We start from the raw sequence: 27,349 nt of genomic DNA, 5'->3' as shown, positions 1-27,349 counted from the left end.
CAACGCAACCCAAGACTTTAGTTTGTCTGCTCTTAACAGTTTACGTTAGAGTGAGAAGCGTGGTGACATCCCAAGAGTTGTTTGAAAGAAAACTTTAACAGCTTTAGCTAGATAAGCAATTTAAAATCCTTTTATGCAGCTATTCCACAGAGTAGAAAGCAATACACAAGTGAGGAAATTAAAAACAACCACCAGCATGCCCAGCTCTGATCGTCCAACTCCTGTGCGATCATAAATCGATGGCGAACGTTTAATATTCCTCAGAGGTGAGTAAGAAGGAAATCTTTGCTCTCCAACAACAAGTTTTTCAGAAAGAATGAAGACAAAGACCAGAACGTCTAGAATAATCGGTTTTGGACAGAGGAGTCTAAGATGTGATGTTCTATGTTTCGCATAAACCAAGTACAACATATCTTTAATGTTAAGTTAATTTATTATGTTTATCTATAATCATGTTATTTTCTTTTCAAGAGGCAAACAAGCAAGGAAGACAACAATGTGAATGTTTCTTTTGAACAAAGTAAATACTCAGTGGGGCATAATTATTTTGTAGCTGAATCAAACTAATTACATTTAAAAAAAGCTGTTAAGAGCGTTTCAGTGTAAACCTATTCTTTTTCTTTCAAAAGCAGGCCTCACATTAGAGTCAGAGGTGCCTAAGAGGGCTGCTGGCTGTGGAGGTGAGACCTTGTCAGAGGTGTGTTTCCTCCCTGATTTATGGGAAGGCCCCAGGATAAGCAGCGCATTTAACTGGGCCAGCTGAAGAGTGTGTGACCAGGAACGAGACTGGAGAAGCTGGAGCACAAGTATGAGTGTGTGGGAGAATTGCAGGCCCAAAGGTGTGCAGTTCATATGCAGGGTAATGTTTACTTGGAGTTTTGAGACCCTCACTGTTTGCTTTGCCCCAAACCTGCTCCCCTTTCGACCCATCAACCGTGCTCCAGAGACAGAAATAGACTGATTGGAGACCCGAATATTGTAACTGAGTGTACGCTGCCTGCAAGCAGTTTCTAAATATTAGTCTATAGCACCAGAATGACTGATGCTCTTCACGGGAGCAATAAAAATTGTTAGAATAACAGATATATGTGGAGGAAAAGCAAAGTAAAACTCCCTTTTTTTTCCCCACAGGGTCCATTTCAGATTCCTTTTCATCAGCTCTTTGTGGTAGAAGAGGAAGGCTACCGAGTTCAATACCTTAAAAGAGTGCTCCTGTGATCACAGTGTTTGTCAAACTGAGCATAATTACAGAGAAAAGTATTGTAATTATCTATCTTTAAACCACACTTACACTACAGTTTAGACTGCGGTTGAGCAAGACAGAGTTAAGGTCTAAATAATACTTTAGGAGCTGAGCAGAAACACTGTATGGAAACAAAGAGTGAGGGTCTTCAGCAACAATCGGATTTCAATGTAATACTCCAACATTCAACTCTGTTTGTGTTAAATCCAGACATCATATCTGGAAATTATCCTTTTCTAAAATGGCATCAGGACATCAGAAAAATCTGTGCACATAAAAATATTGGCCAGTGAAACTTGAAATGTTCTGAAAACTTTAATTTTCAATGTTTGAGACAAATACTCAGGTAACAAGTAACATGTTTATATTTGAACAACTAGCCTACTTACAGTTTAAGCAAATAATTCAGCAAACAAATTATTTTTTTAAAAACTGAGCTCAGAAATATGCAAACTCAGACAAAAAGCTTTAAGATCGTAGATAAAAGGAGAAATGCTCAGAGAAATTAGTTGGTTTTCTCCTCCACCACTCATGACCAATAACTAGTTGGTTGGAAACTAAGAGATTCCCATTTTTTCCCGTCACTGAGTGCACCATATTTAAATGTTAGGAGGTGGTGCTAACAACCAGCGCTGCTAACTCAGCAGCTGTATTTACCAAGCACTCGGAGCCATCTAGCGTTCTTTTTCAATTTCTATTTCGCTATTAACTCTTCTCAATGAACAATAGCTGTTTTTGTGGGTCCTTCGTCTGCCACAAAGCATTCACAGGTGGGTCGGTCCTCATCTAGCAGTCCCTCCCAACTACAAGAGATGTTTTCCTCTTCAAGTCCAGAAGGCAAATGAATTGAACACGTTTAAAGCTTTGGCTGAAATCTGGTTACTGCAGGCTTATATGTGAACCTAAAGATGAAATCAGATTCAAGATCTCAACTAAATATGTTTTAAAATTATAATAATAGATATTATATGCAATGCCTGTTGTTTCTAATAGTGTGAATGACAATAAAAACAACTTTTGTTTATTGACAAGAATTTTTAAGAATGCTTCCAATGGAGTTTTCACTCTTTAAAGCAAGCCGGGGCATTTTTAGGTCAATCAGGGCAGCACACTGGCCAGCCTCCAAACCACAAAGAAGAAGAAGAAAAAAAAAAAAGATTTAGATGAAATGCAGACGTCAACATGAGACAATATTTAGCATCTCACCAGAGCTACTGCCCATTTTTTCCTCTGAGCTAATGAAGGGACATACTGTTGGCTGTCCAGCAAGCCTCTAAAAGGTTTTGAATAAAAATATCCACCGCTTCCATTTGGGATATTTACACTCATCCTTCACACACTCTAAAACGTTTAGGAGTCATAACCACTGACTGATCCTAGGCTTTCAAATACTGTGATCACAACTTCAGAGGCCCATGTCCCTCCCTGCTTGGACCGCTGAGCCTCAGAATAATCCAACGAAAACAGAGGCATAGATAGGAACATGCAAGATGAGATCCAGGACAAGTTAGCGAGGTAAAACACATTATGAATGCATTAATTTCTGCCATTATATGCAAGGCATTTAAGTATAAGGCATTTAGGGGCTTATTTCTTGCTTGGGTCCACTCATTAGTGCTGCAACAAAATAAGTGTTTTGTTAAGGTGCACCACAACACATTTTGTATGCAGACCATGCAGTAAAAACGTTTTACAGTCAAGCAAAGACCTGAATAGTGCCAACTCAGGTTGCACAAAAAACAGAGGCGTATTATAAGAACTTTTGTTCCATGTCAAAAAAAAAAAAAAACAATTTAACCTAAAAGGTCATAATTTGACATTTTTAGAAGCGACACAAAAATTTAGGAATTAATATAAAATTAAGTCTTGATTCAAATATCTAGTAATTTGAGGAAAATTGTGTCAAATGGACACTTACGTAAATTATTGTTCTATTTGTTCATTTTAATAATGTAATATATAGGAAAAATAAAGTCTTTATTTCTCCAAAAGAGAATAAGAGTGACAAGGAGGAAAAAAAAGTGATGTTTTTTTGGTGATTTAGTTTTATTTTCTATCATACAATAAAGTTAAATTAACTGGAATAAGTCTGACATTAGATTTGAAGAATAAAATCAAAAAGTTGAGAAAAAGATTAAATGTTGGGAACATGTTTAAATGCAATGTCACACTGTTAGCAGCAGCTTTGATATGTGGAGTGTGGGTCCATAGTTTGTTTATATGCGAAAAGTATTTTATTGTTATTGAATCCTACTCTAAAATATAAAGTCAAAAGTTAATCAAAAGATATCCTCTATTGATCATTGATTCCACTGACTCAGATTTCTCCCCCCCTCCCCCCATGAGATATGCATAAGAAATAATAAAGAAGCCAGTCTAAGAAACCACTGTTGAAAATGGAAAAGACAAGAGAAAGTGTGCGGTATTCATTAGAAGTCAGGAAATGGCTAAAATGATCCACGTGTGAACCAGGTGTCTGTGTAAAAAGTTTAAGTGTGAAGAGTTTGCTAAACACCACTAAAACTAACTGGAACCATTTGATCTGGTCAGATGAGACTAATATTCAGCTTTTAGTCTTGGTCCGCTTCTTTACCGAAGGCCAGGAAACCTTGATAAAGTTCAGGATAACTTGAACTCTGAATAAGCAGGACAGTTTAAAGAAAAATCTGCTGAACTCAGCTGGCAAACCAAAAATAGGCCTTCGTACTCCTGTAGAGGGCGCTGTATATGCTAGAGCTGCATTATTGTGTCAATTATGGGAGGCAGTTCACACCAGCATACACTGAATCTTTGTGCCAGCTTCTTCAATCTGTCAGCACTTCCATAAACATTTCATAGTCCTCTGAGTGAAACAGAAAGAACCAAAGCCTGGAAACATCAGAACAAAAAGCGCGTCATTTACTGAGGGTTTCTCTGGGTACCTCAAGCTCTGACTGAACAGTGGCCATTCTGTGATTTTGATGGTCCAGGCATCTGGTTCCTTTCCTTTACCATGTGTGGCTTTAATAGACTATGACTCACAAACCTCCAGACCACCTCCTGAAGGAAAACACTTATTACAGTAATTAAGTGAATCGTAGAGTAATAATAAGAGTCAATACACAGAAGCTAACGTGATGGCGTCGTTATCAGATCAACATTACTACCAAATATCTTTTACGAGGAGCCGCAGGGATGAAAAAAGAATCCATTTCTTGCAAGAGATTTTTCTTTCCTCTTCGCATTTCTCCTCAACTGTTAGTGATTTCTTGCAGCCTCATGAAGCATATTTTATGCGCAGGAAGGGTGGCACTTAGTCCAGCTGTGTAACATATATAAATCCAAGCAGAGCTAACTGACATGACACTTTCCACTTTGCACACAGCAATTACATTCATTGGTGGCTGCTTTGACCAGATACAGTACCAACTATAAAGACAGCAAAGTAGCAATTACAGCACGGGTGTGATATTTTTAGTTGTTTCCTGTCAAACGGACGTATAAAGTGAATGCTTGTCTGTCTAAGCTGTAAAGCAGCTATTAACTACTGCTACTTGCAAAAGGTGGAGCTCAGTGACCTGGATGTGCAGTTCATTACTGAGCCAGCTCACTAACCTCTCGCTTGTAAAACGCTTCATTTCCTTTGGGTTCTCTTTACTCACAGATTTGAAATCAGATACAAGTTTTCGCTCACATAAGGCTGATGGGAGAAAGGCTTATTGGTCATAGGAGCAAAAGTTAGAAATGCCAACTTTTTGCATAAAAAAAAGCGTGTCCTTTACTAAGCAATGTTTCTGAGAAGCTCAAACGTAACAAGGTATGATACATTTTCACTTTTTTCCTTTAAAAAAAGCTACTTTGTAACAAAACCCAACGGAAATCCTTTGTTTTTTCTTTTTACCTCATTTGAGTTTTGTAAGTAAGTAAAACTATTTGTATAGCACCAGTCCAGATAAAAACCAAACTGATCTAAATGAGCTTGATTGAGCTGTAAGTTTTTATTTTTATTATGTTGTGTTTTAATATACAGCACTTTGTATCAGCTGTGGTTGTTTTAAAGTGCTTTATAAATAAAGTTGGTTTGGTTTGTTTTTGGTTTGATTACCGTTTCTGACATAAAGTAATCCATACATAAATAAGTACATCACGTAAAAACATCAGAAAACTCAAAAACAGTTACTACTAAAGACCCTGAAAACATAGAATATAAATATGATAGACTAAAACTAAATAAAATGATTATTTTTTTATGTGTGCAAGTCAAAACCTGGATAAATTATATTAAAAACTTCTCAAAGTTAGCGTAGACCTGCCTATGATCATTTAAACTAAAATATAAATTGAATTTTAATTCATATGATCAATACCAGGAAACATTCGGGTAACTCCCAACAAGCGATAACGTCTATTCCTCTTCACGTTTCGTATGCTTGCCAATGGTTTCAATGTGCATTCATCCCACATTTGACACAAAGCAATGTGTTAAAAAATAAATAAAGTGAAACCTTTTTGCATCGACTGTCTGTTGGCTTTGTTTACTAATTCCTGCCTCAGATTGTTCTGGCAGAGGTGCAGGAGATGTATAATTGGAGAACTCAAATTGGGACTCAAACAGGCAGAGCCAACAGACGACTAAGTTTTAATGAATAACCAAACAAACTAAGGGTGCTTCAAAGGCACATAATCCTCAAAAAGATCCTTCAAAAAATTTCAGACAGAACCCAGGAACTCAAAGAGCTCGTTATGAAAACGTATCGGGAAAAACAAGGTTCTTTAAAAAGGAACCACTCAGAACGACCACTATGTATGTAAACTGAAAAACTGATGACCAAGACAGGCTGAAGGCAGGTGAATGCAGAAAGATGGACAATAATCTAGATTAAAAAGTCAATATGTTAACAGAACTTGTAATTTAAAGCTAAGGCTGTAGGAAAACCTACAACAAATCATGACGGTTGTGTCAATAATTATCACAATGATGTCTTCATCATCATGATGACATCATCTCAGTGACAAATTGTGATGATCATTGTCACCAAGATTGGGGATGAAGGTTATTTGAAAGCGGGCTGCACAGTGGCGCAGTTGGTAGAGCTGTTGCCTTGCAGCAAGAAGGTTCTGGGTTCAATTCCCAGCACAGGTCTTTCTGCATGGAGCCTGAAATGTTCTAGTCCATATAATATTGCTTTCAAGCTGTCGTTTGGTATTGGAACATTGCATACATTGATAATGTAATGTGAGAAGCAACATTACATTATCAATGTATACATTATAGTGCAGGTCTTTCTGTGGATTCACTGGAGCCGTGGGTCCCTGCAGCTCCTCCACAGGTATTGCAAGCTAGAGTGTTTTTCCTGAGTGAGTGTGAATGATCTCCCTTTCTGAATTTGCAAATTAGTTTATCTTCAAAAACTACATATAGAGATACAGACTGCCTTGCAAGACCATTTCTACAGTTATGAATAATTTATTAAACTCATTTAAAAAACAAAGAGGTGATTTACAGATTGAAAATAATATGTAAACCTAAATGCCTGCATGATGGATGACAAATATGAAAACAGGGATTCACCTTTCTATTATTACAAAAACAACCTGAATGTGGAGCTCAGTTCACTAAACACAGCAGGGGATTGTAGTTTTTCCCATGCTCTTGTCCGTTTAGGAAGTGTCAGATTCATCAATGAAGTCATTCCTCTTTCTGCCCACAATGCACAGGCCAGAGCCCACCAAATAAATAACTAGGCTTTTTTCATCTGGATTCCTGGATGTATTGGGGCTGGATTTTTCCATTACTAAGCAGAATAAGAGCATTTCCTTTCACTTCCAGCAGTCTCTAAAACCGGCGCTTACCATTAGGAATGTAAACATGCACAGTCTGTAAACAAGGCTCTTTCTCCGGTCCCCAACCCCCCATTCCAACGAAGCTGACCAACATAGACTGGCCTAATAATGACGCCCCTCCCTGACCCCACAGAGCTCTTAAAGACAGACGCAGCCCCATTATTCAGCCCCGAGGTCACAGAGAGGAATAAGAGGGAGGGCAAAGGAAGGAAGGACGGATGGAGAAACATCTGAGATCTTCTCCACAGTTCCCCCATCAGCAAGTCATAAAACATGAAAACAAATGCAAAGTCTGTGATGCGACCGCTGAATGGATTAATAATCAAAGACCTGGCGAGTTTGGCTGGAGGGCTTTGAGGTCTCACCGAGTCTTCAGCTGAGTTTAATACTGAATGGTTCTTTGAAAGCAGAATTTTTATACAATTTCACCTGAAATGTTCTAGTCTGTGTAACATTGCATAGACTCATCACCAGGGATGTCGTTAATAAACTACCACATCTGTACAGGAAGGCCATGGACAGCGTGACAGAGGACAGTTTTCTACATTTAAACACAATGCCACATTAAGAGAACCATCGTTTGGACCACAGTGTTTAGATTAAAGTGCATTCTGTACTTTTCTGTACTGTAAAGACTTGATGATTTTCCAAACCGCTGGGTTCAAAGTTGTTGTGGACGTACCGAAGTAAATTGCGGTCGCCAAGGTCTCACCAGCTGCTGATAAAGGGATTTTCTGTAAAAGGAAAGGGGGGAAAGGTACCTTGGAAGAAGCTTTCCACAGCTGACAGGTTCCTTACGCAGGGAATCTGCTGTGTCCACACATTATGGTTTTGTTCAGCAGTGGCTCAATGTGTGCAGATAGAAAGAAGTAGTGGTTCTAGTGTACCAAAGAGATGTTAAATTGATTATTGGGAATCATTGCATTACATTTGGCAGTAAGGTTGAGACTCAGATCCAGGAATAACTGCTCAAATCAACTGAATCTATTAGAAATTAAAATAGGTGGATTATAACAATGTACATCATAAAAAACAGGAAACAAGTTTTAAACATTTAAGCAAAGGGTTGTGTGAAGATAACAGGAGAAAATTAGCAGGCTTGAATATTTTCAGATTCTTACTCTGGGGTTTGAGGAATTGAGGATGTTAAATTACATAGCAAACAGTTTTTGATATACAAAAATTTGATCAATCTTGTATTTTTATCTGTTTTCTCCAACTCTACTGAAAAATATGTGCAACAAATCCATTTAACTTTCTGGTTTTGAAGGTTTACGATAACACTGGATTTTTTGTAGGCACCGTTTCATACTATGTCATTGATATTCCAACATTCTGATATTTTAAGTAAAAATTGTAAGTAGAAGAGGATAAAAATCTTCTTCAGCAGAGGTCACTTCCACCTTTATTCCAGCTCCCTCTCTCTCCCTCTCTTCAGTCCCAAGATTTTCTACTGGAAGTTGTTTGATAAAATTATTAGACCTTGCTAAGCATCTTGTTTACAGCCATTTTTTTGTATTTTTTTTCTCATTACTGATTTGATAAGCAAAGTATGTTGGTACTTTTGGAAAAAGTCTCATGCTGTTGCGAGGCAAAGAACGGCAACAGTGAAAGAAAATGCTTCTCCGAGCTTAGGTGATTCAGGGTGTGGGAGCATGAATGGGGTGAAATCGGGTTGGAGAGCTTGGGGTGAGTGACCATGGTGGGGTCAGGAGACTGGGTGCACCCACCATGATTTGCTGGTTTCTGGGGTCCTGATGGCTGACGGCCGTCCCGTTTTTGTTGCAAGCAAGAACAGGATTTACTAATGAGCAATGCGTCTGGGTTTAACTCTGCTTGTCCAGTGAGAGTCTAGCAATCTCCTGAAAACATCGGACCAGAACACAGCACACCAAACAACACCGGTCCATGCCATACTGCTCAGAGAAAACAGGCCATTAGGGAGCTGGAGGATTTGCACCAGCGCCCATCTCTGCATCCGTAAGACATGTAGCACAACACAGCAGTACGCCCTTTCGGGACAAACTGGTTCCCATTTTATTGCTTCCATTATGCCCGACGTAGTTTGATTTTATAACATCAGGCGCACAGTTAAGATGCCAAAGTTTTTGTTGTTTTTTGTTTTGTTTAAGATTTTATTGACTCTAGTGTCTAGTATTCAGACAGGAAAGTGGGTAATGAGAGAGGGGGAAGACATGCGGCAAAGGTCATGAGGTCGGGAAGCGATCCTGTAAAATTATATTTTACAGTGAATTCTTTCTCACACAAACTATGTGGCGTCGCCTCTTCTCTGAGCATATAAACCATCTCTTAATTGATGAACTTGTTTGCCTAACCAACAGAGATACAAACCAACAGAAATACAAACAAGTCAAACTCTGCAAGTTTCAACTTTAGAAATTGTTGTTAAATTATGTATCAGGAAGGTTGATATGTGATTTCCTCTCTGTGTTCAAACTGTCTCTGCAAAGCTTTACTAAACTGCATGCTGACATTGGCCCCTACATTTTATTCACATAGTGAGGCTGAGCAAACAAGAGGGAAACCTTGGATTGTGTATGGAATAAACAAGGTCTTTGTTCTGCCTGGTTTCAGGTAGTTGCACAAGGTATTAGGGATGACATGAGTTCTAATTATCAAAGAAAAGCAAAGGAGTGCATCTCAAAAAAAAAAAAACCTAAGTTCAACATATCTTTGCAATCCTCTGATTATTTTGATTTGCAGCAGGATTAAAAGAAAAACCAGCCATCAGATACTTACTGGTTTATTACGTGCCAGGAAAACTATATGATCGAATTAAGACAAAAATTGAAAACAAGAATAAACGCATTTTGATTGCTTTTCAGCTTTTTCGCATTTCTAAAGATCTATCAGGTGATGTACTGAAAATAAATCTATTTAAGCTAAGTATGACAATGAAGACACAGGAGTGATAATTGCTTTTTGGTTGTTCAATCCCTTTTTTTAATAAAGCTTGTGTCTTATCATATGTAAATGTGTGAGAAAACTAATACATGACATTACGTGTAATTAATCTTTCATTAACCCAAGCAACCTTTAAACAAGTATTGTGGAGATTTAAGCTTATGGCTTTAATACAAGAAGAAAAGAAATCACTTTCCTACTGGGTTAAAACAACCATAAATACAGTTACTGTAGAAAATAACAAGTCAAATACAAAAGTATTCAATCCAGCTGCTCTGTGAAGCCCTCAGAAAATATCAGTGATCAAATATCATGAAGGCAGAGGAACAGACAGCTCAGGTAGGCAAAGCGAAGTTGAGGAGAGTTTAAAGCTGGGTCAGGTTAATAAAAAAAAACACATATCAATCTTTGAACAGCTCACAGACCAAATAAAGAGAAAGGAACTACAAAGACATTAAAAGAGACATTAAAACCTAAAAAGAAGCTCTGGAGAAGCTGAAGTGTAATATCAATACCTCAGGTGGAAAAATATTTTGACAGAACAAAGGTTAGACTTAAACTACTATTAGTAATGAGTGAAAAAAAGAAAACCATTGTTAAATGAAGCCAACAAAAAGTCGACTTTGCAGGTTGCTGCAAGCCGTGTAGGGAAACAACAAAAACTTTCTCTGTGGAAAAACGTTCAAGTCAAATGAGATCAAAATGGTAAGCTCTTGACCTTCATGCAAAACTAACACTGAACAAACAAGCCCTACAGTAAAACATGTTGGTGGTAGTATTATGCTGTGGGGTGGGGGGACGGGAGCTGGCTTGAGTTAATGGAAAGATGGATGAAGATGCACAGGCCAATCTTGGAAGAAAATCTGGGACACAACTTCACTTCCAAGCAGGACAACAATCTTGAACAAGTCAGAACTACAATGGCACGGTTCCAAGAAAAGCCTCAAGTGTCCAAAGCTAATTGAGAATTGGCAAGAGATGAAAATTCCTGTTTGCAGATGATCTGCATGCAATCTGAGCTTCGGCTATTTTACAATAGAAGAGTGGGCAAAAGTTTTAATCTATAGATGTGCAAATTTAGTGTAGACACTTCCCTCACTGGGGATGAATACAAATGCACACACACATTTTAGATGTGTGTGTGCATGTGTATATGTACACATTCACTTAATAAACATAAATAATGTCCCTTTGTAGAATTATCCCAAATGATAAACAAGCTTTGAGGAGATTCCTCGAAACGTGACATAGTAACATAGCAATATGGAGAAAACTCAAAGATGCATTAGGTTCTGCACAGTGACTTCATGCAGTTGTCAACATTAAGTGGAAAAATACAGTTTCCTGAAACCAGAGTTTTTGTCATTTTTACAGAAAAGAATCAGTCATAAACTTAATGTTTTAGACAGGATTGGAATTTTTCTTCACCACTCTACTAATGAAGTCTCTCTTCCCATGAACAACATCCACAGCTTCCACGAAGCACCAGTTTCAAACAATCCAATAAAACTCTATTTGTCCCAGAGGGGTGATATAAAGGAACAGATGAGATGCTAACATTTAATTTCTGCTTAAAGAGAAACTGGACTGGTAACCTCCACCCACTCATCAGAGAGTGACCGGGGGTCATGTCCAGGCTGAACTCACCTCGAGAGCTCTGATCATAATGAGAACGTGAAAAGCTCCTAGAGTATGCTGATTGCAATAATATACGCACTCTGTGCATGAATGTAATTATCCTAGTGAGAAAATAAATGCAGGTTTGATAAAACAGTCCAGACATAATATCCATAGACTCTCCAAGTCACATGTTACCACAGTCAAAAGAAGCATTTCCTTCAAAGAAAGCCTGAATAAAGAACATCTTTTGTTTCTCATTTGTCCATGACACCTCAGCAGACAAGTAGGCACTTTTAAGTCTGCTTGTTTTAAAGGCAAAGTAATTTTACTGTTGCATAACCCACTTGCACAGTGAGGGGACAGAGCAGCAGACGAACAGTCAGTGAAATGAAAAGCGAATATGACGACAGACGTTAAAATGGTGTCCAAATGTCGAGGCATTATGACTCAGCGTGACAGAAGGCGATCTCTGGTCTTTTTTCCTCCCTTTATGATAAACAGCACAATCTACCAAGTTCAAGGACACAGCGATCGGTAGGAGTAAAGCTCTGTCTGAATGATCCTTTCAAACTTCAACTCTTTCAATCGAAGAGCATAAAAATGAAGTCAAAAACTTTGATTATTTTAAAATGCCTTGAAAAAGTATTGGTACTCCTTGAACTTTTTCACGTGACAAGCACAAACCTAAACATGTCTTGTACGGAGTAACAGACCAACCCAAAGTAGCGCATAACTGTGAAAAGGAAGGTAACGCATGCATGGTTTTCATTTCAGACGTGTAGTATGCATTTGTCTTTAGGCCCCTAAGTCAATACTTTGTAGACTGCTGCAGTTTTGCTGTAAGTGTGTTGGGCTAGCTCTCCATCTGCTTTATACATCCACAGATTGACATTTTTACTAAAATAGTTCAAGCTCAGTTAGATTCTACAGGGACCACCTGTTAACATTCATTTTAGCCATTCCTAATTGAATTAAGGTCTTGGTTTTGACTAGGCCATCTTAACACATGAAGATTACTTTCTATAAAATGACACCATTGTAGTGCTGACTGGGTATATTCTGCCATTCTTTTGGGTTTTTTTTACTCTCTTGACGTTTAGTGTTTCAGTACGACAAAATGTGAAAAAGTCGAGATTTTAATATTTTTTGTAAAATCATGCATTTTTCTAAAACAATATATTGCTTTCTAGAAAAAAATTATTTAAAAATTAAACAAAGTGACACAAGGAAGGCGTCACAGGGAGAAGATGCTCGTCCCCACTGCCATACAGCAAGATGCTTTGTACTCATAAAAATAAAGTCTATTCAGACTTCCGTAGAGTTACCAATTAAGCTAAAGCAGGTTAACTAACCCTAGATGGAAAGTGAAAGTCCTACTGAAAACCCACACAAGGAGATTGCAACAAAGTTTATGCTCAAGAACGGAAGGTTCTTACAATCCCTCCAGCATTACAAGCCATAAAAATGTCAAAAGCTTTATGACTGGAAGCAGTCTCCCATCCTTATTCTGACACTCAGCAGCCAAATTAGAAGAAGATTATGAGAAAACTTTCCAATATACGCGCCTGGGCCAGTTGAAGATCTCCAGGTTTGCCACAGTTTGATCATACTGTTCCTGTGAGTCAGTCCTTAATGATGATGAGATGATAAAAAGAGAGAGCTTCATAACAAGCTGTTTCAATGGAGGTCTTATTCTCTGAACGTGCAAAATGCATGAGAATTTAAAATGTTAAAATTCACAAAAGCTATTACTTATGGCTACATCTCAATCTGTTGAAAGTATCTGAGAAGAAGTACAAAAACATTAATCCTTGCACTTTTCTGAGATAAAATCTGGCCAAAGGGTAAAAAGTTTTTTTGTTGTTGTTTTGTTTTGTTTTATAAACTCTCATTGCCGTTAATAATTATTGACCTTCAAAGGTTGTAAAAATCTTTTTTTATTAGAATAGCTTGTTGCTGCACACTGTCGATGAGTTGGCTGAAACAGCACTCCCATATTTTCCCTTAGACCAGTTTGGCTGTGTGGCCATGTCTGTGTGTGCTTCAAGTGTTGTTTGAAAGGAATAGTAATACTGCAAACTGCTTGAAAGTAATAAAACTAAATCATTAAAAGTTATTTCTCTTATTAACCTAGCATCTAGCAAATATAAATGCTTTGGTAATCTGAATTAGACAGAAAAACTTTTGTCTGATTTAATGCAAAAAAACAAATCTGCTTCCAAAATTGTACGTCTTTCTATGCAGTGTATTAAATATAATGCAGGGTTTCCCTACTGTGTTATAAGCCTGGCGGGCCACCAGGCTTTACATGTGTCCCCACCAGGCTTACCATTGCTTATTTAAGTTTTTTTTTTTATGTTTGCATTTTTTAAGACTTTATAGTTTGTGTTCATATATGCATCTTCCAATAACACATAATTATTAAGTGATATTTTCAAATTTCCTGTCAACTTTAAACATTTTTTAAACTCAAAAACACGACTGGATGAATGACTGCAGAGCACCCCAAGCGCCGGGCTTAGCAAGTTTTCCGGGAAAAAACCTTATAATGTATTTCCAAATCATTGTATTTGTCTTTGTTGTATGTGAGTGAAAAGTACAGTTGCCTTCTTTCAGCAAGATAACAGTGTTAGCAACAGGCATTTCTGGTTCACAGCAGTTCCAGAAATTGATTCATGACTTTGCCCAAATGTTGGAAGAGTCACTGTACAAAGTTTTACACAGACCTGCTGAACATCTGGTCATGTCAGAAAATAAAGAAGAAGGGATAAAAGTCAACGAAATGGAGCTCTGCTAATCATTATCTGAAATGATGGCGATGGCTGAGAGGGAGCTCCCTGACTCAGTGGGTGTAATGCAGTCACTGGATGCATTTGACTAAGAAAAAGCATGGCTCCTTCATTAAGTGCAAAGGAGAGGAAGCAGGGACAAAGCAAACAAAGCAAGAGGAGAGGGGTGAGTGAGCGTTGGGGGATTTCTTCTTCCCTTCCATCGCACCCAGCCAGAGCAGACTCAGTTAGCATCTCAAGGTAAGCCTCCCCGTCACTTGGGCCTCATATTGCTAAGGCCGCTCGGTTCCCACAGTGTGTCAGGGCCTGCATGTGGCCTTCCACCCCACTCCGGCAGCTCTGCGTCTTTAGACCCTCAGGGCCCCGGAGCAGAGGTTACACCAACACAGCCAGCCACAGCAGCATGTCAGCCCCACACCAACCGTTGCCTTGGTGCCACCGCAAGAGATCCTGACTCCTTTCGAGGGGAAAGTGATTTGCCATGACGTGTACAGCTCCCTTTTTTTTTTCTTTGCTCACTTGTAGCTCCTCTCTCTGTGCATTTAATCTCCCCTGCTCTCATTTTTCCCCTTCTTTGTCATTCTCTCCACCACATCCTCAAATCTTCCTTGTCTCTTTCTCTCTCTCTCTCTGCACTCCCACTCCCTTTTTTTTCTTTGAGTAATGGCTGATGCCAGAAACAGTGCCACGATTAGAATGACTTTGATGAAAGACAACATCTGCGCTGAATAAATACTCAACCGACAAATTGCGTTTTTTTTTTGTTTTGTTTTGTTTTTTTAATCCAGCTATTATTCATCTCTCTTTCTGGTTTTCTTCTTTAAACCACTTCCATTTTTGAAGACTTTTGTGCATCTCAGAGTTGTCATCAACATTAAATCACAATATTTATTTGCAGTTAGGCCCACAACAGGCTCACAAATAGCTTCAGAGCCGCAGCAAAGGAGCACGCTTTGCACCGATAAACAGGAACCGGAGGAGAAGTCGATCAAGTGGGTCGTCCGGAGCGTTTCACTCGGTGACCAACAAACAGGTGCATGCCATTACAGCCCCACTTGCTCCCAAGGAGCATTCCACGCTACAAGGAAGTGTGTAATCGATGTTGTGGAGAATAAAGTGAGAAAAAAGTAGTTCTAATTGCAAAATGTAAATATTGAGTTTTCCCACAAGTGGGGGCAGACCACCCAGGATGCAAAATAGTTACCCACCCCCCCTCTCTCTCTCTCTCTCTCTCACTCTCTCTCTCTCTTTTTCCCTTGTCGACCGCCCGAGAGATGTCTTTTTGTGAGTGCAAAACATCACTGACCACAATCAGCCACTCACACACAAACCCTGATGCGTCTTTGCATGCAAATACTCGGCTAGCTTTGCTCGGCGTTTGTATTGTGGGAAAATTAAGTGATGAAAACCTGGGAGAGGGGGTGGAATGAGAAAGAAGAGAGGATCAGAGAGCCGAAGGTTTTACACCGTGTCTTTTCTGGTTCCTGTAAGGTGGTCGGGTCAGTCTGGTCTGAATGAATTCTCACAAGATGAGAGAGTAGGACAGCACTGTAGCTGCAGTGTCTGACAGACAGAGACTCCACCGTGTGTGTGTGTGTGTGTGTGTGTGTGTGTGTGTGTGTGTGTGTGCGTGTGTGTGCGTGTGTGTGCGTGTGTGTGTGTGTGTGTGCACATCTTGCGGGCTGGTGTCAAATACTTGTCTAGACTGTGACAAATACCTCCCCGTATTCTTGCTATGATTACCTGCAGGATTACCTACAAAACGCAACCGTTCACACAACCGATGCCGTCTCAAGATCAAAGCAAGCAGCTTCATTCCAACAACAGCAAACTCACAGAAAAAAAACAAAAAAAAATTAATTTCAGCCTCACTGTGGGTTTTTTTTTCCAGTTTTTTTTTCTTTTTGTCTTGGCAAGTCTTCATAAATATAAGCAACTGTGCAGATTGACACAGCACGAACGACAATAAAAAGCAATTAAATGATTGCAAAATGAGACGCAGAATAAACAGGAAGCATCTGCTTAAAGAAAAAAACTGGAATCCAAAAACTATAGATCTGCGTTTCAAAGTAATCACGGTCTGCCTGATTCAGATATGTGGTGCCAACTCTGTCCACCCTTATGATTAACATGGAGCTTCACGTTTTAGCTGTGGTTTTGACTTCCAAAATTTTTTTTTTTTTTTTTTTTGCACGGTTTATACCGGTTTCTGGTGTTTCCTCACTTAAGAAAGCATTTTCTCAATGATAAATTTTACATGACATTTTTTACGTTGTTTGACAACAATAATGCATTTGTTACTTTTAATCTGTAATTAATGTTTTAAGAATAATGTCTGGCTGCCCAACCAAATCTCATTTGTAGCGATTTAAATTCTATATTTTATTAATAATTTAAGATAATTTAAGATTTTTTGTGTCCACTGCAGCACACGACTATTAAGTAATAATTAAAGATGCACCGATCACCCTTTTCCTGGCCAATACCGATTTCCAGGGTTTTTTTTAGCTCTGTCCTGCTGATACTTTTTTTTTATTGATTTGTATTTTTTTATTTTAATTTCTCAACAACAAAAAACATTTCTATTTAAAGATTTCCCACATTTTTACATTAAAGCTACCTGAACTTTTGCCTGATTTTTATTCAACTCAAAAAAGTAGATGTTCATGGTCCTGGATTATGTGTTTCTAGATCTAAAATGGTTCATTTACTTATTTAGATAAAGATAAAGGAAAAATTGGCCGGCTGATTGGTGCTTCTTCAGTAACAATAAATCCAGCCTTGCTCCTTAACCCTCTTTCTATCCCATGACAACAAACCTTAGTTTTGGCTTTTGGTTGTTAAGTGCCACCCCCAAGATTATCAGCCCCCAAGCCCCTCAAAAAAAAAAAAAATCTCGCCACCCGTTTTGAAAACTTTCTATGGGCGCCCCTGATATTGATTCTAAATTGTTTGGACACGTGTTTGCTTTCAGTCTGATGAACTAATTTAGGCACATGATCGGCTGCAATTAGTAAAATGAAAGGCACTTGGAGGCGACAACTTACCTTGAGGGGTTTTACTTCCTGAAGCTGACTGTTGGACAAAGGCGACCAAAAGGAAACCCACAAATCCAAGGCTTGCGCGTACCAAAGCGTGCAGATACATGTTAACTTTTCCTTTAGTTCAACACGACAGGAACACTTTCTGGGATCTGCGATGCGCAGGAGCACACAGAACATAGAAGGGTGTGTGTGGCAGAAATGTAGTGTCTTGCTACTCCTCCTGAGCACCCGCTGACAGGATACGGTGCGATCTTCTCTTTTTTCTCTCTCTCTCTCTCTCTCTTCTCCCCTCTCTCTCTCCTCTAAACGTCTTCTTAATTCAGTTTAAAGTGATCGGGGTTGAGGAGAGCCCTACAACGCGGAGCGCAATAAGCCTGTTCTGTTATCATGGTTCGAGCTCAGAGACGGTGCCAATTTAAGAGAAAGAGAGAGAGAGAGAGAGGGGGGAAAGGAGCGAGAGATGGAGTGCTCGACGGGGTCTAAAAGGGGGAGGAGAGAGGAAGGAGCGTCCGATCAGTGCTCCTGACTCCTCCGACGCTCCAGCTCCTACCTCAGCCTCTCTCTCTCTCTCTTTTTCTCTCTCTCTCTCTCTCTCTCTTTTTGTTCTGCAGGAACGTACACGCAGGTGCTGGCTGGGCTCAAGGTGAGCAAGGGGTTACCACGTGCGCAAGAGGTGCGGGTCCGGCTCGTGCACCTGCGCAAAAACACAAGTTGCCGTCACGGCAGTGTGGTAAAAAGTAATTGTTGTAAGGAGGTGGGGGGATGCGAGGGGGACAACGGGGTTGATGGGTTTATAAACGCCTCAGATGAAAAAAGTAATAGCTTGGAGATTGCATTCTGTAGTTACCCAGTAAAGCGTGGAGATCATCATCATCTGGGCCAACTAAACAGTCAGGGCGCATTTATAGCGGATAATTTAAAGCAGAGGCGACCCATGGCTATATGAGGCCCAGAGCAGAACTTCTGTTGGGCCCCCTTGTGATACATGTTCAGGGAATTTATTTTATTTTATTTTATTTATTTATTTATTTCACTTTCCGTTCAACACAGCTTGTTTTACAATTACTTAGCAACCCAACATTAACTTCAGGTGTTTGGAACATCTTTGAAAAGTTCATTTATTTCAGCAATGCCATTCTAAAAGTGGCCGTAGTGTGAGTTTGAGAATGGACCAAAATGCAGACAAGAGCTGGGAGCATGGATCACGTTGAAAGACTCAATGGAGAAATTAAGACAATAAAATAGTAAGGAAAAAGCTTGGCAGCACAAGGAACCAGAGCCAAACAAAAACAGGGATCCAGAACAAAACAAATTCAGGAAAATCCAGGGACGTTACAAGGTTTAACAGGAGGAGCCAGAACGGAGTGTGAGCAAGAGAAAGGTTTAAATACTGGGAGGGTGAATGCTTTAACAAAAGACCTGGGCTGATGAGCTACCGGGCTGTAAGTGTGAGGGGAAGAGAGAGAAAAAAATGGCACAAGGTATGAGCGAGAGAACACAGGTGACTAGAAAATAATTCTAATACAAAAGAATAGATCTAAAAAAAACATAATTCATCTAGAATAATAATAAAATACAGACAGACAAGAAATAAACTAGAATCACAAAGAGTGACTGAACTAAAACAAAACAGACACAACGCTGGTCAAAGAAAGAAACCGAGGAACAAAAAAATAATAAACCTCAAAACAACTCAGGATTCTAAAGGATAGAGGTTCATTACAGACACAGTGACACACCAGTTTCAATAAGTTTACATTTCTACAAGCACAGCTGACATGAAATTCTCATCAGATGTCAGAAGCAACTTATCCAGTCCAAACACACGAAGAAATCAAACCATAACTGCCAATAAAATGTTTAGTAAAACAGAATGACAGGATATTTTGAACACATGATCCGATGTGCAAAACAGCATGGAAAGTCACGACACAGCTGAAATCTATCAATAATTAGAAAAAAGGTGTCATGCAAGAAACATTTAATACTGGAAAAAAAAAACCCCAGTGAGCTCTCTCTCAAGAGATTTGCAACCTGATGGCGGCGGTCCCAGCAGAATTTCTAAACTCCTCAAGAACTGGGCTCATAGTCCACAAGTGGAAAGAATCATTGCGCCATAAACTGGCCGTGGACATTTCGTCCGTGCAAGATTTCAGACAGGGAATTAAAAAAGGACCATTAGAAGAGTTGTCTAGACGCCAAGGACCTCTTGTGGAGAGCATCAAAAAGACATGGAATCAGCAGATGGACACGAGGAAACCAAGAAGAAATGCACTCAGCTGTCAGGACTGGCATCTTCGGATGCCACAGTGCACCATTTTGATCTGGAGATCAAAAAGGCACTATCAACACTTAGATTTGAAAAGGGGAGCATCATTTTGCCCTTAGGTGTGAGAGTGTGTGCATTTATTTTGTCGTGTGTGTTTCTGTGTTTCACTGTGATAGACTGGAGACCTGTCCAGGGTGTAACCCACCTCATGCATAGTGATTTCTAAAGGTTTTCCACACTTAAAAAAAGTAAGGGTTGGATTTTTGCTTCTTTTTCAGACTAAGATTACGCTTCTGTAATAAATAGAAATTTGCTGTAAAGCTCTCTACCCGTATTTACCAGTGGCTACATGCTTTTTTCATTAAAAATTCATTATTTATGTTCAGTTAAGATGTAGAATGGGCTACCGCGGTTGTTTGAAGTGCAACCCAGAATGAATTGCTTCCTCAGATATAATAACTCATAATCAGTAATTGTTTACAGGAGCATTGGTGAAAGCTTTATGTGAATCATCTGGTTACCAAAAAACCTGCATGCACATACTGTTTACTGTCATCTTGATCCAAAACCATAACCAGCACCATATTATCTGCCTGTGCGTACAGGGTCTTTCCCAGTGGGAAGTTTCCTTTCTCTTTGTCAAATAAGTCACGTCACTAATATTGGGAGTCAGTCATACATTTCCACAGAAAGAACATTTCTTTGCAAATAGGACAACAGCAGGACATTAAAGCTTCCTGGGTGAAAATTGAGGCACTGAAGATGCTTAATATCCACCATTATTGCAAACGCCTGATTATGAGCACAAAATGAATCCCCAAATCAAAGAACGATCCTTGACGAGTTTGATCCTCAACAATTTTCTTTGAGGGAGTGTCGACGCATCCGGACCATCTGCATCCTCACACCTGCCGCCTCTTTCACACCTGAATTAATCAGCTGCGTTAATGCATTTATGTTTGCATTTTATGGCGCGCGCAGATTTCTGCACTATAATTATCATCCCCTTTCTCATGTGTAATTTCTTTTACTCAATCAAATATAATTAGGGCTTCACAATGACGCTGATTGGAGATAAGAGCTCTGCCTCGCAGAGAATTAAAGACAGACACACACACAAACTTAAACGGCTCGAGGCAGAAAAAGGAGAAGGAGGGGAGATTATTTTTCATTATCTTTCATCCTATCTGAATGTTGTCATTACCTGTGCTTTAAAGATGACTTGTGATAATGTAATTAAGTTAAATTAAAAGCCTTGATACAAGATGTGATTTAATATGGTTTCACAAGCCACTCTGTTCTGTTTTGCCAGAAATAAACCTGGCCACAGGTAAACTTTCAGAGAAGCCTCTGAAGAACAAGAAGGACAAGAAGAAGGAGAAGAAGAAGAAGAAAGAAACCATGTCAATCTGCAGCACAGAGTCGAGCAGTTTGGTGTAATTAAAACAACATCCGACAGGGATATAGAAATATCCTGAATCCCCATGGCCAAATCTCTGGGTAATTGTGAGCACTTGTGTAACCAAATGAGCTCACAGCCACTCTGGGAGTTTGAGAAAGTCAGTGCACACGGTTACAGCCGAGCACGAGACAGAGTGCCGTGCACGGGCAACACACCGTGCACCGAGACGAGCTATTTTTTACACCGACAGACACGCAAGGGAAACATAGGTGATGTTTAATTTATGATTCTCCTCATGAAGAGGACTTTGGCTGCATGTTAGGTAAAGAGCAAAGGGAGAATGAAGAAGGTGTCAGGAGAGCAACAAAGGTCTTCCATGCTTAGTAAGTGAAATTGGACTGAAATTTATGGGGACAGAGATAGCTTTATGCAACACCTTCCAGAGATGTGATACGCACAAAGGCAACAGCAAGGTTGCAACCTCAAGATACGGTGCATTTCCTTTAATAGACTGATGCAAAGTAGTGGATAATGAAAGCAAAATATTAAAATTGTTGAAAACAAAGTAGAAATACATATATATTTTTAATGTGATGTGGATTTTTATCCAGTACCTTGTTTTCTGGTACTCCTAAATAAAACGCAGTGCAATCAGCTGCATCCAAAACATTCATTTGTGCTTAAAATTTGTCTTTAAGTCTGAATGAAACGATAGGCTGGATGAGGACAGCCTTGTAGCGGTCCAATGCTAAGTCTGTAGCAGCTGTAGACTCTTTCGGCAGGACAACGATTAGCTTCACTCTAAACCTGGGGGTCATGAAGCCCTTTCTTCAGAGAAAGCCATTGCAAACGCTGTTTGTCACAAGCTAAGCCGGGGACACCTCAAATGTGTAAGAAGCTGCACTCCGATCATGTGAAAGATTTATACATGAAACCACTTGATATCACAGCACAGAACTTTCCCCTTCTCCCTTTCTTTTTTAAAAAAAAAACACTCTTTATATGCGAGGTTACCAACACCACCGCAGGCCCAGCAGGATGTCTTGGTACTCACCAGGCCAGCACCACAGGGGAACAGAGTGGCTTGCTGAGTTCAACACTTCAGTGCAGTCATCACACAAGCGCTGCGGGCTTGCCCCTGGAATGCCTCGCGACCACAGCCTCGGTCACTGGCACTAACAGAGAGCAAAGAGTTCAAGAGGAAATCTAGTTATCAAGAGAGGAGAAGCAGAGTTCTGAGTCAAATATCTAAGCATGGACTGGCATGAGACTCTCAAAGCGGTACGACGATGAGTAAAAGCATCACAGGTTCTCTGTATTTGCACAAAAATGTTAAGTAAAAATGAAAATTAAAAATGACTTCTTTTTTTTTTTTTAGAGCACAAGAGTAATTATTGTTTCAGGGTTTGATTGATTTTTGCTAAAATATTATACCTCACTGGTAATTACAGTTCTGATGATGTCATCTAGCTTTTTTATTAATTTTAGATTTTGCTCATAACTTTTTTTTTCACCCCAGTAAAAAATACACACATGCTAGAACAATAAAATCAACACATCTGAAATTTTAATGAGTTTGGAGAAAGATGTGTCATGTACAGTTCCTATAAAAAGTATTCAAACACTTGGATCCCTTTTCTTGCTTTTACAAATCAGTCATGAGCAAAACATATCTGGATTTTTTTTATTGCAAAATAAAAAGACAGCTGTGTCTGGAAGGTCAATTATAGCACGAAGACAAAAGAATACTCCAATCAAATCAGAGAAAAGGTATTGAAAAGTGTAAGTCAGGAGATGGATAAAAAACAATCTCCAAAGCACAGAGCTGTAACTGGAGTTCAGTTACATCTATCATCAAGAAATGGAAGGGATATGTCATGTGTAAATCTGTGTCAATAAGATCCTCCTGACAAACCATGACCATGTAATGAGACTAGAGAAAGAGCTCAAATCTGAAGGAGTTACAATCTTTTCTTCATACAACAGCAGTTGTCCAGGTTCTTCACCAGCCAGCAGGCCCAGAGGGCTTGTAAAGGTAGAAGGTAAAAGAAAGAAAAATGCAGCAAAATATTGAGAAATCCTGTAGGACAATTTGTTTAACTACGGCTTCAGAGGATATTCATTTTCCATCAAGACAGCGACCTGAAGCATCCAGCTTAAGCTACACAGAGATGTTTTGAATACAACAAGGCGGATGTTCTGAAGTGGCTCAGTCAAAGCCCAGACATTAATCTCATAGAGAATTTGTAGCGGGGATCGCGAAGGGCTTTGTCACAATCAACCCCCAAGCAGCCTGATGCAGCCTGAGCAGTTTTGCAAGGAAGAAATGGAGCAAAGTTGCAGTGAGCAGATGTGAAAGGCTGACTGAGATCTATCCACACAGACTGTGTGCTGTGATTACATCCAAAAGTTCATCTTCTACTAACTTGAAGAAAAACTCTCTTTTTCTGGCCTGACTTCAAAGCTACTGTAACTCATAGATTTTGCAGAGTTTTGGTATAGCAACTCTGTTCCCAGAGAGAGTCAGTGGCAGAGGAAAACTACATTACTGCTTAGGGTCCCAGCCCATTAGAGGGGTGGCCTCAAAGTCTCACACTACAAGTTTCAACCTAGTTGAGCATCTTCAGTGGTTGCTTATCGATACGCCTAATTAAACTCAGTTCTACTGTGTCTCTATTGACACGCCGCGTCAAGGAACTAACCGCATAATACTGTTGTTGTCTTGTAAAATATAAGCGGCACCCCAAATCCAATTAAGGTCCAAAAAGAATCCTGGGCAGGTTTTTTCTTCACCATGTCAGTTTTTCCAAAAAGCAAAGCGGAGGCCTGTGTTGGAAGGTATCTAATGAGTCTTTCCACTTCTCCAGATTATGCCTGCTTATTTCCCACAGCTGTGAATTTTACCCCTACAGCAGGAGATATGTAGGTAGCACTCAGCATGCAGAAGCGGCTGCGTGTTGAGCCGAGTGTGCGTGAGCGCCTACAATCGAGCGGACTAGTCAAGATCAAATGAGATAAAGCGGTGGATATTTTCCCCCAAATGTAATCCTCACTGTGGTTTTGTCATTCAAAGAAGCATAATCGTTCACCTCAAGTGTACTGTGCTTAAAGTATGTCTGCTGGCAGGCAATTTCAAACGCAGCAGAGGTGATAGACATTTATTCTCAGCTAACTGTTTTAATGACGCAGAACTTGGCTAGGCATGCTCAAACCTGAGCGTGCTCCGCGGTGGCTCTGTTTCACTTTGTCCCAACTAATCCTCCATGATCAACTCATGTGTGGAGGAAAGGTCAAAGGGGGGGGAGGGTGGCTTGCTTCAGACAGACAATATGTAAGAAGGTAAGTACAGAACAAGGCCAAGATGGTGGGGAAGTCCCATGAGCTCATCGTCTAGCCAGATATTCCAGCAGCTATGAAAGCCTCTTCTGGCTCCTGTCACAAGGGGAATGTTTCCAAGGAGTCTCGAAGAGTTTCAGCTTATCTGAAAAACAGAAAGCTACACTTAACTTTTATCAAACCGCAAAAATTCATTAACTTCCCCCTGAGCCCTAGAAGTCCAAGCTGAAGTTCAACGGTGACACTTCAGTGAGTAAATCCTTACGGCAAATCGCCCATATTCAAAGTTCTGACGTTATTCTCTGCTTTGATTCCCAAACCTGAATCACTTCCTCTTCACAGGACAGAACAAAGAAATTCTGTTTTCAAAAGGTAAAAAAAAAAAAAAAAAAAAAAACTGCTGTTAAAGATATAAGAGTTCATTTCTAGGCTGAGCTTTTAACCAGAAGAGAAGCTAGAAGGAATAAAAATGTCTTCCCAGACTATCTGCTACTGTCAATTTTTTAATTCTTCAGCTTCAAAAAGACTTGAATATGTAGTTTGAAACAAGCAAATTAATGCCAATTTTTTTTTGGGTTTAATAAATTACAAACAACTAAATTATTATATAAATAAGACAACCAACAAATGACAAATACGCTTTACTTTGTAGGAATCCTTCAAAAAACAAAAAAACAACAATCATAAAAACAAACCAAAAAATGTAAACAAAAAGTGCATCGCAAGCAGAATTAGAGAACACAATTCAGGTTTTCTGGTTTTGAGTTCCAGTTAGTAGTAGAATTACATATTATTTCCATAGTTTTTCTTTAAAATTTTCTTTAAAAGCTTCTCTGCCTGTAATTTAAGCACTTAAGAGAAAAAGAAAAACAATCATGGATTAAAGCAATCAAAAGTAAAAGGGCTTCTTTTCACAAAGACGAAGAGCAGAAGAAGAGTACTTACTACATATTAATATGGTCTTTATAAAACCTGAAGGGTTTATATACATGTAAAATATTTGTGATTCCGACAGCTTGAAAATTTGGTTGATGGATCCAGACTGCCCTCTAGTGGAAAATAAAGTCCCAGCTGAAAACCCTTATAAAACAGCTTTTATTATCCCACAGGTAGGAAATGAGTGTGGATCACATCTAATTTAGTTACAGATAGTTCTCTAATGTTACATTGTCAGGCTAATTTCACACTAGACTCCTCATTTAAGACTGTGTGGAATCTAAAGTTCTCTGAGGTGTTTCTGCTGTGGTCTGCCATAGCTGGGGTCACATGATGAACACAACTGTCCTTTCACTTTCAACAGCAGATTTGATGCTCTTAGACTGATCCTCTTAGAAATACACCATTTACTATTTTTTTTAAATTTAGTTTTAAATCAATAACCCTGTCTGTCAACCATGTTTGACACGATGGAAAGTTAATCCCTGCCAACTACTTTCATTTTGTCTCTGGGGATGTGTCACCTCAGCAAACTGTTTGTAGTAGGAATGCTGCACATTGTGGATGCAGGCTATGGTGGCATGTTATTCAGAGCACCTGATAGACGAGGCCTGTGAAGGTAACAGGTAAAGTGACGAGAGCTGTCACGCGCTGCTCCTCAGTAAGGTCAGCTGTCAGAAGAGAGAGTCGACTCGCGCAGAAACGTGCCGCGCAGCAGCACAAAGCCTCTGGTGTTTGTTTGCCAACGCTGAGTTGCTTTCTCTTCCAGTTTCTTTTCTGTAGAGAACCTTAAAAAAAAAGTAAACTGCAAATGTATCTCTTTTTTTGTACATTTGACTGTAAAACTAAGTACACCTGTGTTTTATTTGCTAATATTCAAAATAACATTTAAATCCCATTTTTAGCTGGTTGGCGTTTGCTCTCCCTGACAGTTCGCCTTTTGTGCAAGGTGTATAAAAATAAACACATCAAGATATGAAAATACTCTGTCAACAAGTGTTGCAAATGAGGAACTGGATACAAAGTTAGGCTCAGAAAATATCTGAGATGTGATCAGAACAACAACAGTAAAGGAAAAAAAGGTGGATGGTGTAAGGCTCATCTATGCACCACACCCATAGTGGTATGTCACGTTATGCAGTTAAATGAGATTCACTGCTCTCACAGTGAACAAACTGGGTTGCTAATTATTATATGTCCTCACATGTGTAGAAAGTGCTTAATGAAATCAAGAGAAGAAAGCATGAATATATGAATCAGCCCCTTGCAAACATGTCCGTATCCCTGGAACCTTGTCACATTTTGCCTCCTTACAGTCAATAACATCAATCTATATTAATGGGATTGTATGAGATAGAATAGAATATATGTGTAAATCAAATTTTGGAAAGTGTTATGTACATTTGTGCTCTGTCCTTTTGACTCTAATACCTCTAAATAAAATCTTTACAAATACTCTTAAATGGTGGATAGAGTTCAGCTTTGTTTAAAATAATCAATTACAGTAATTCCAATAAAAGGTTTAGAAGTTTGCTAAAGAAAATGAATGAACAGAGGTATCACAAAGTACAAGGAACATGCCAGATAGGTTAGGGAGAAGTTTAATGCAGAGGTGGGTTAAAAGACAATATTCAAAGCCAGGAAAAGCATTCAACAGAGAAGCAGCTAAGCTTCTCTGGTTAACTCTGGAGGTGCTGCAGAAATGTGTAGTTCAGGTGATTCTCAGGGAGAATCTGTTGGAACCATTCTTATGCAATCCCAAAATATGACTGATATGGAAGATGAAGAGGAATCAAGAAGATGAAATAAAAGTGTAACTCTTGGCTATGTTGTGGTGGAAAACCAATGCATGTATATCTGTCTTTTCACATGAAATACTATGAAATATCAAACAGTACATGGTTTAATGCCTTCATTTCACAGTGACGTGCTACTCTATTACATAGAGTCCCAAATACACTG

At 39.2% G+C, this 27,349-nt stretch overlaps 1 protein-coding gene across 2 annotated transcripts in view; it reads right to left on the bottom strand.

Annotated features, from left to right (window-relative positions):
* Positions 1-17,985, bottom strand: part of scube3 (signal peptide, CUB domain, EGF-like 3) — a 114,128-nt gene extending 96,143 nt beyond the window's left edge. The window contains exon 1 of one of the 2 annotated variants that reach the window (XM_008414200.2): positions 17,448-17,985. In XM_008414200.2, the coding sequence (XP_008412422.1) occupies positions 17,448-17,547 (100 nt within the window). In that variant the 5' untranslated portion in view covers positions 17,548-17,985. The remainder of the gene's footprint in view (positions 1-17,447) is intronic. The other variant, XM_008414203.2, reaches the window with a different exon arrangement.
* Positions 17,986-27,349: the final 9,364 nt, after the last annotated feature.

Source organism: Poecilia reticulata, linkage group LG7 (genome assembly GCF_000633615.1).
Source record: "Poecilia reticulata strain Guanapo linkage group LG7, Guppy_female_1.0+MT, whole genome shotgun sequence".
Classification (NCBI taxonomy): Eukaryota; Metazoa; Chordata; class Actinopteri; order Cyprinodontiformes; family Poeciliidae; genus Poecilia; species Poecilia reticulata.
The sequence above is the reverse complement of the archived record's forward strand: the minus strand, read 5'-3'. Positions and strand labels throughout refer to the sequence as shown.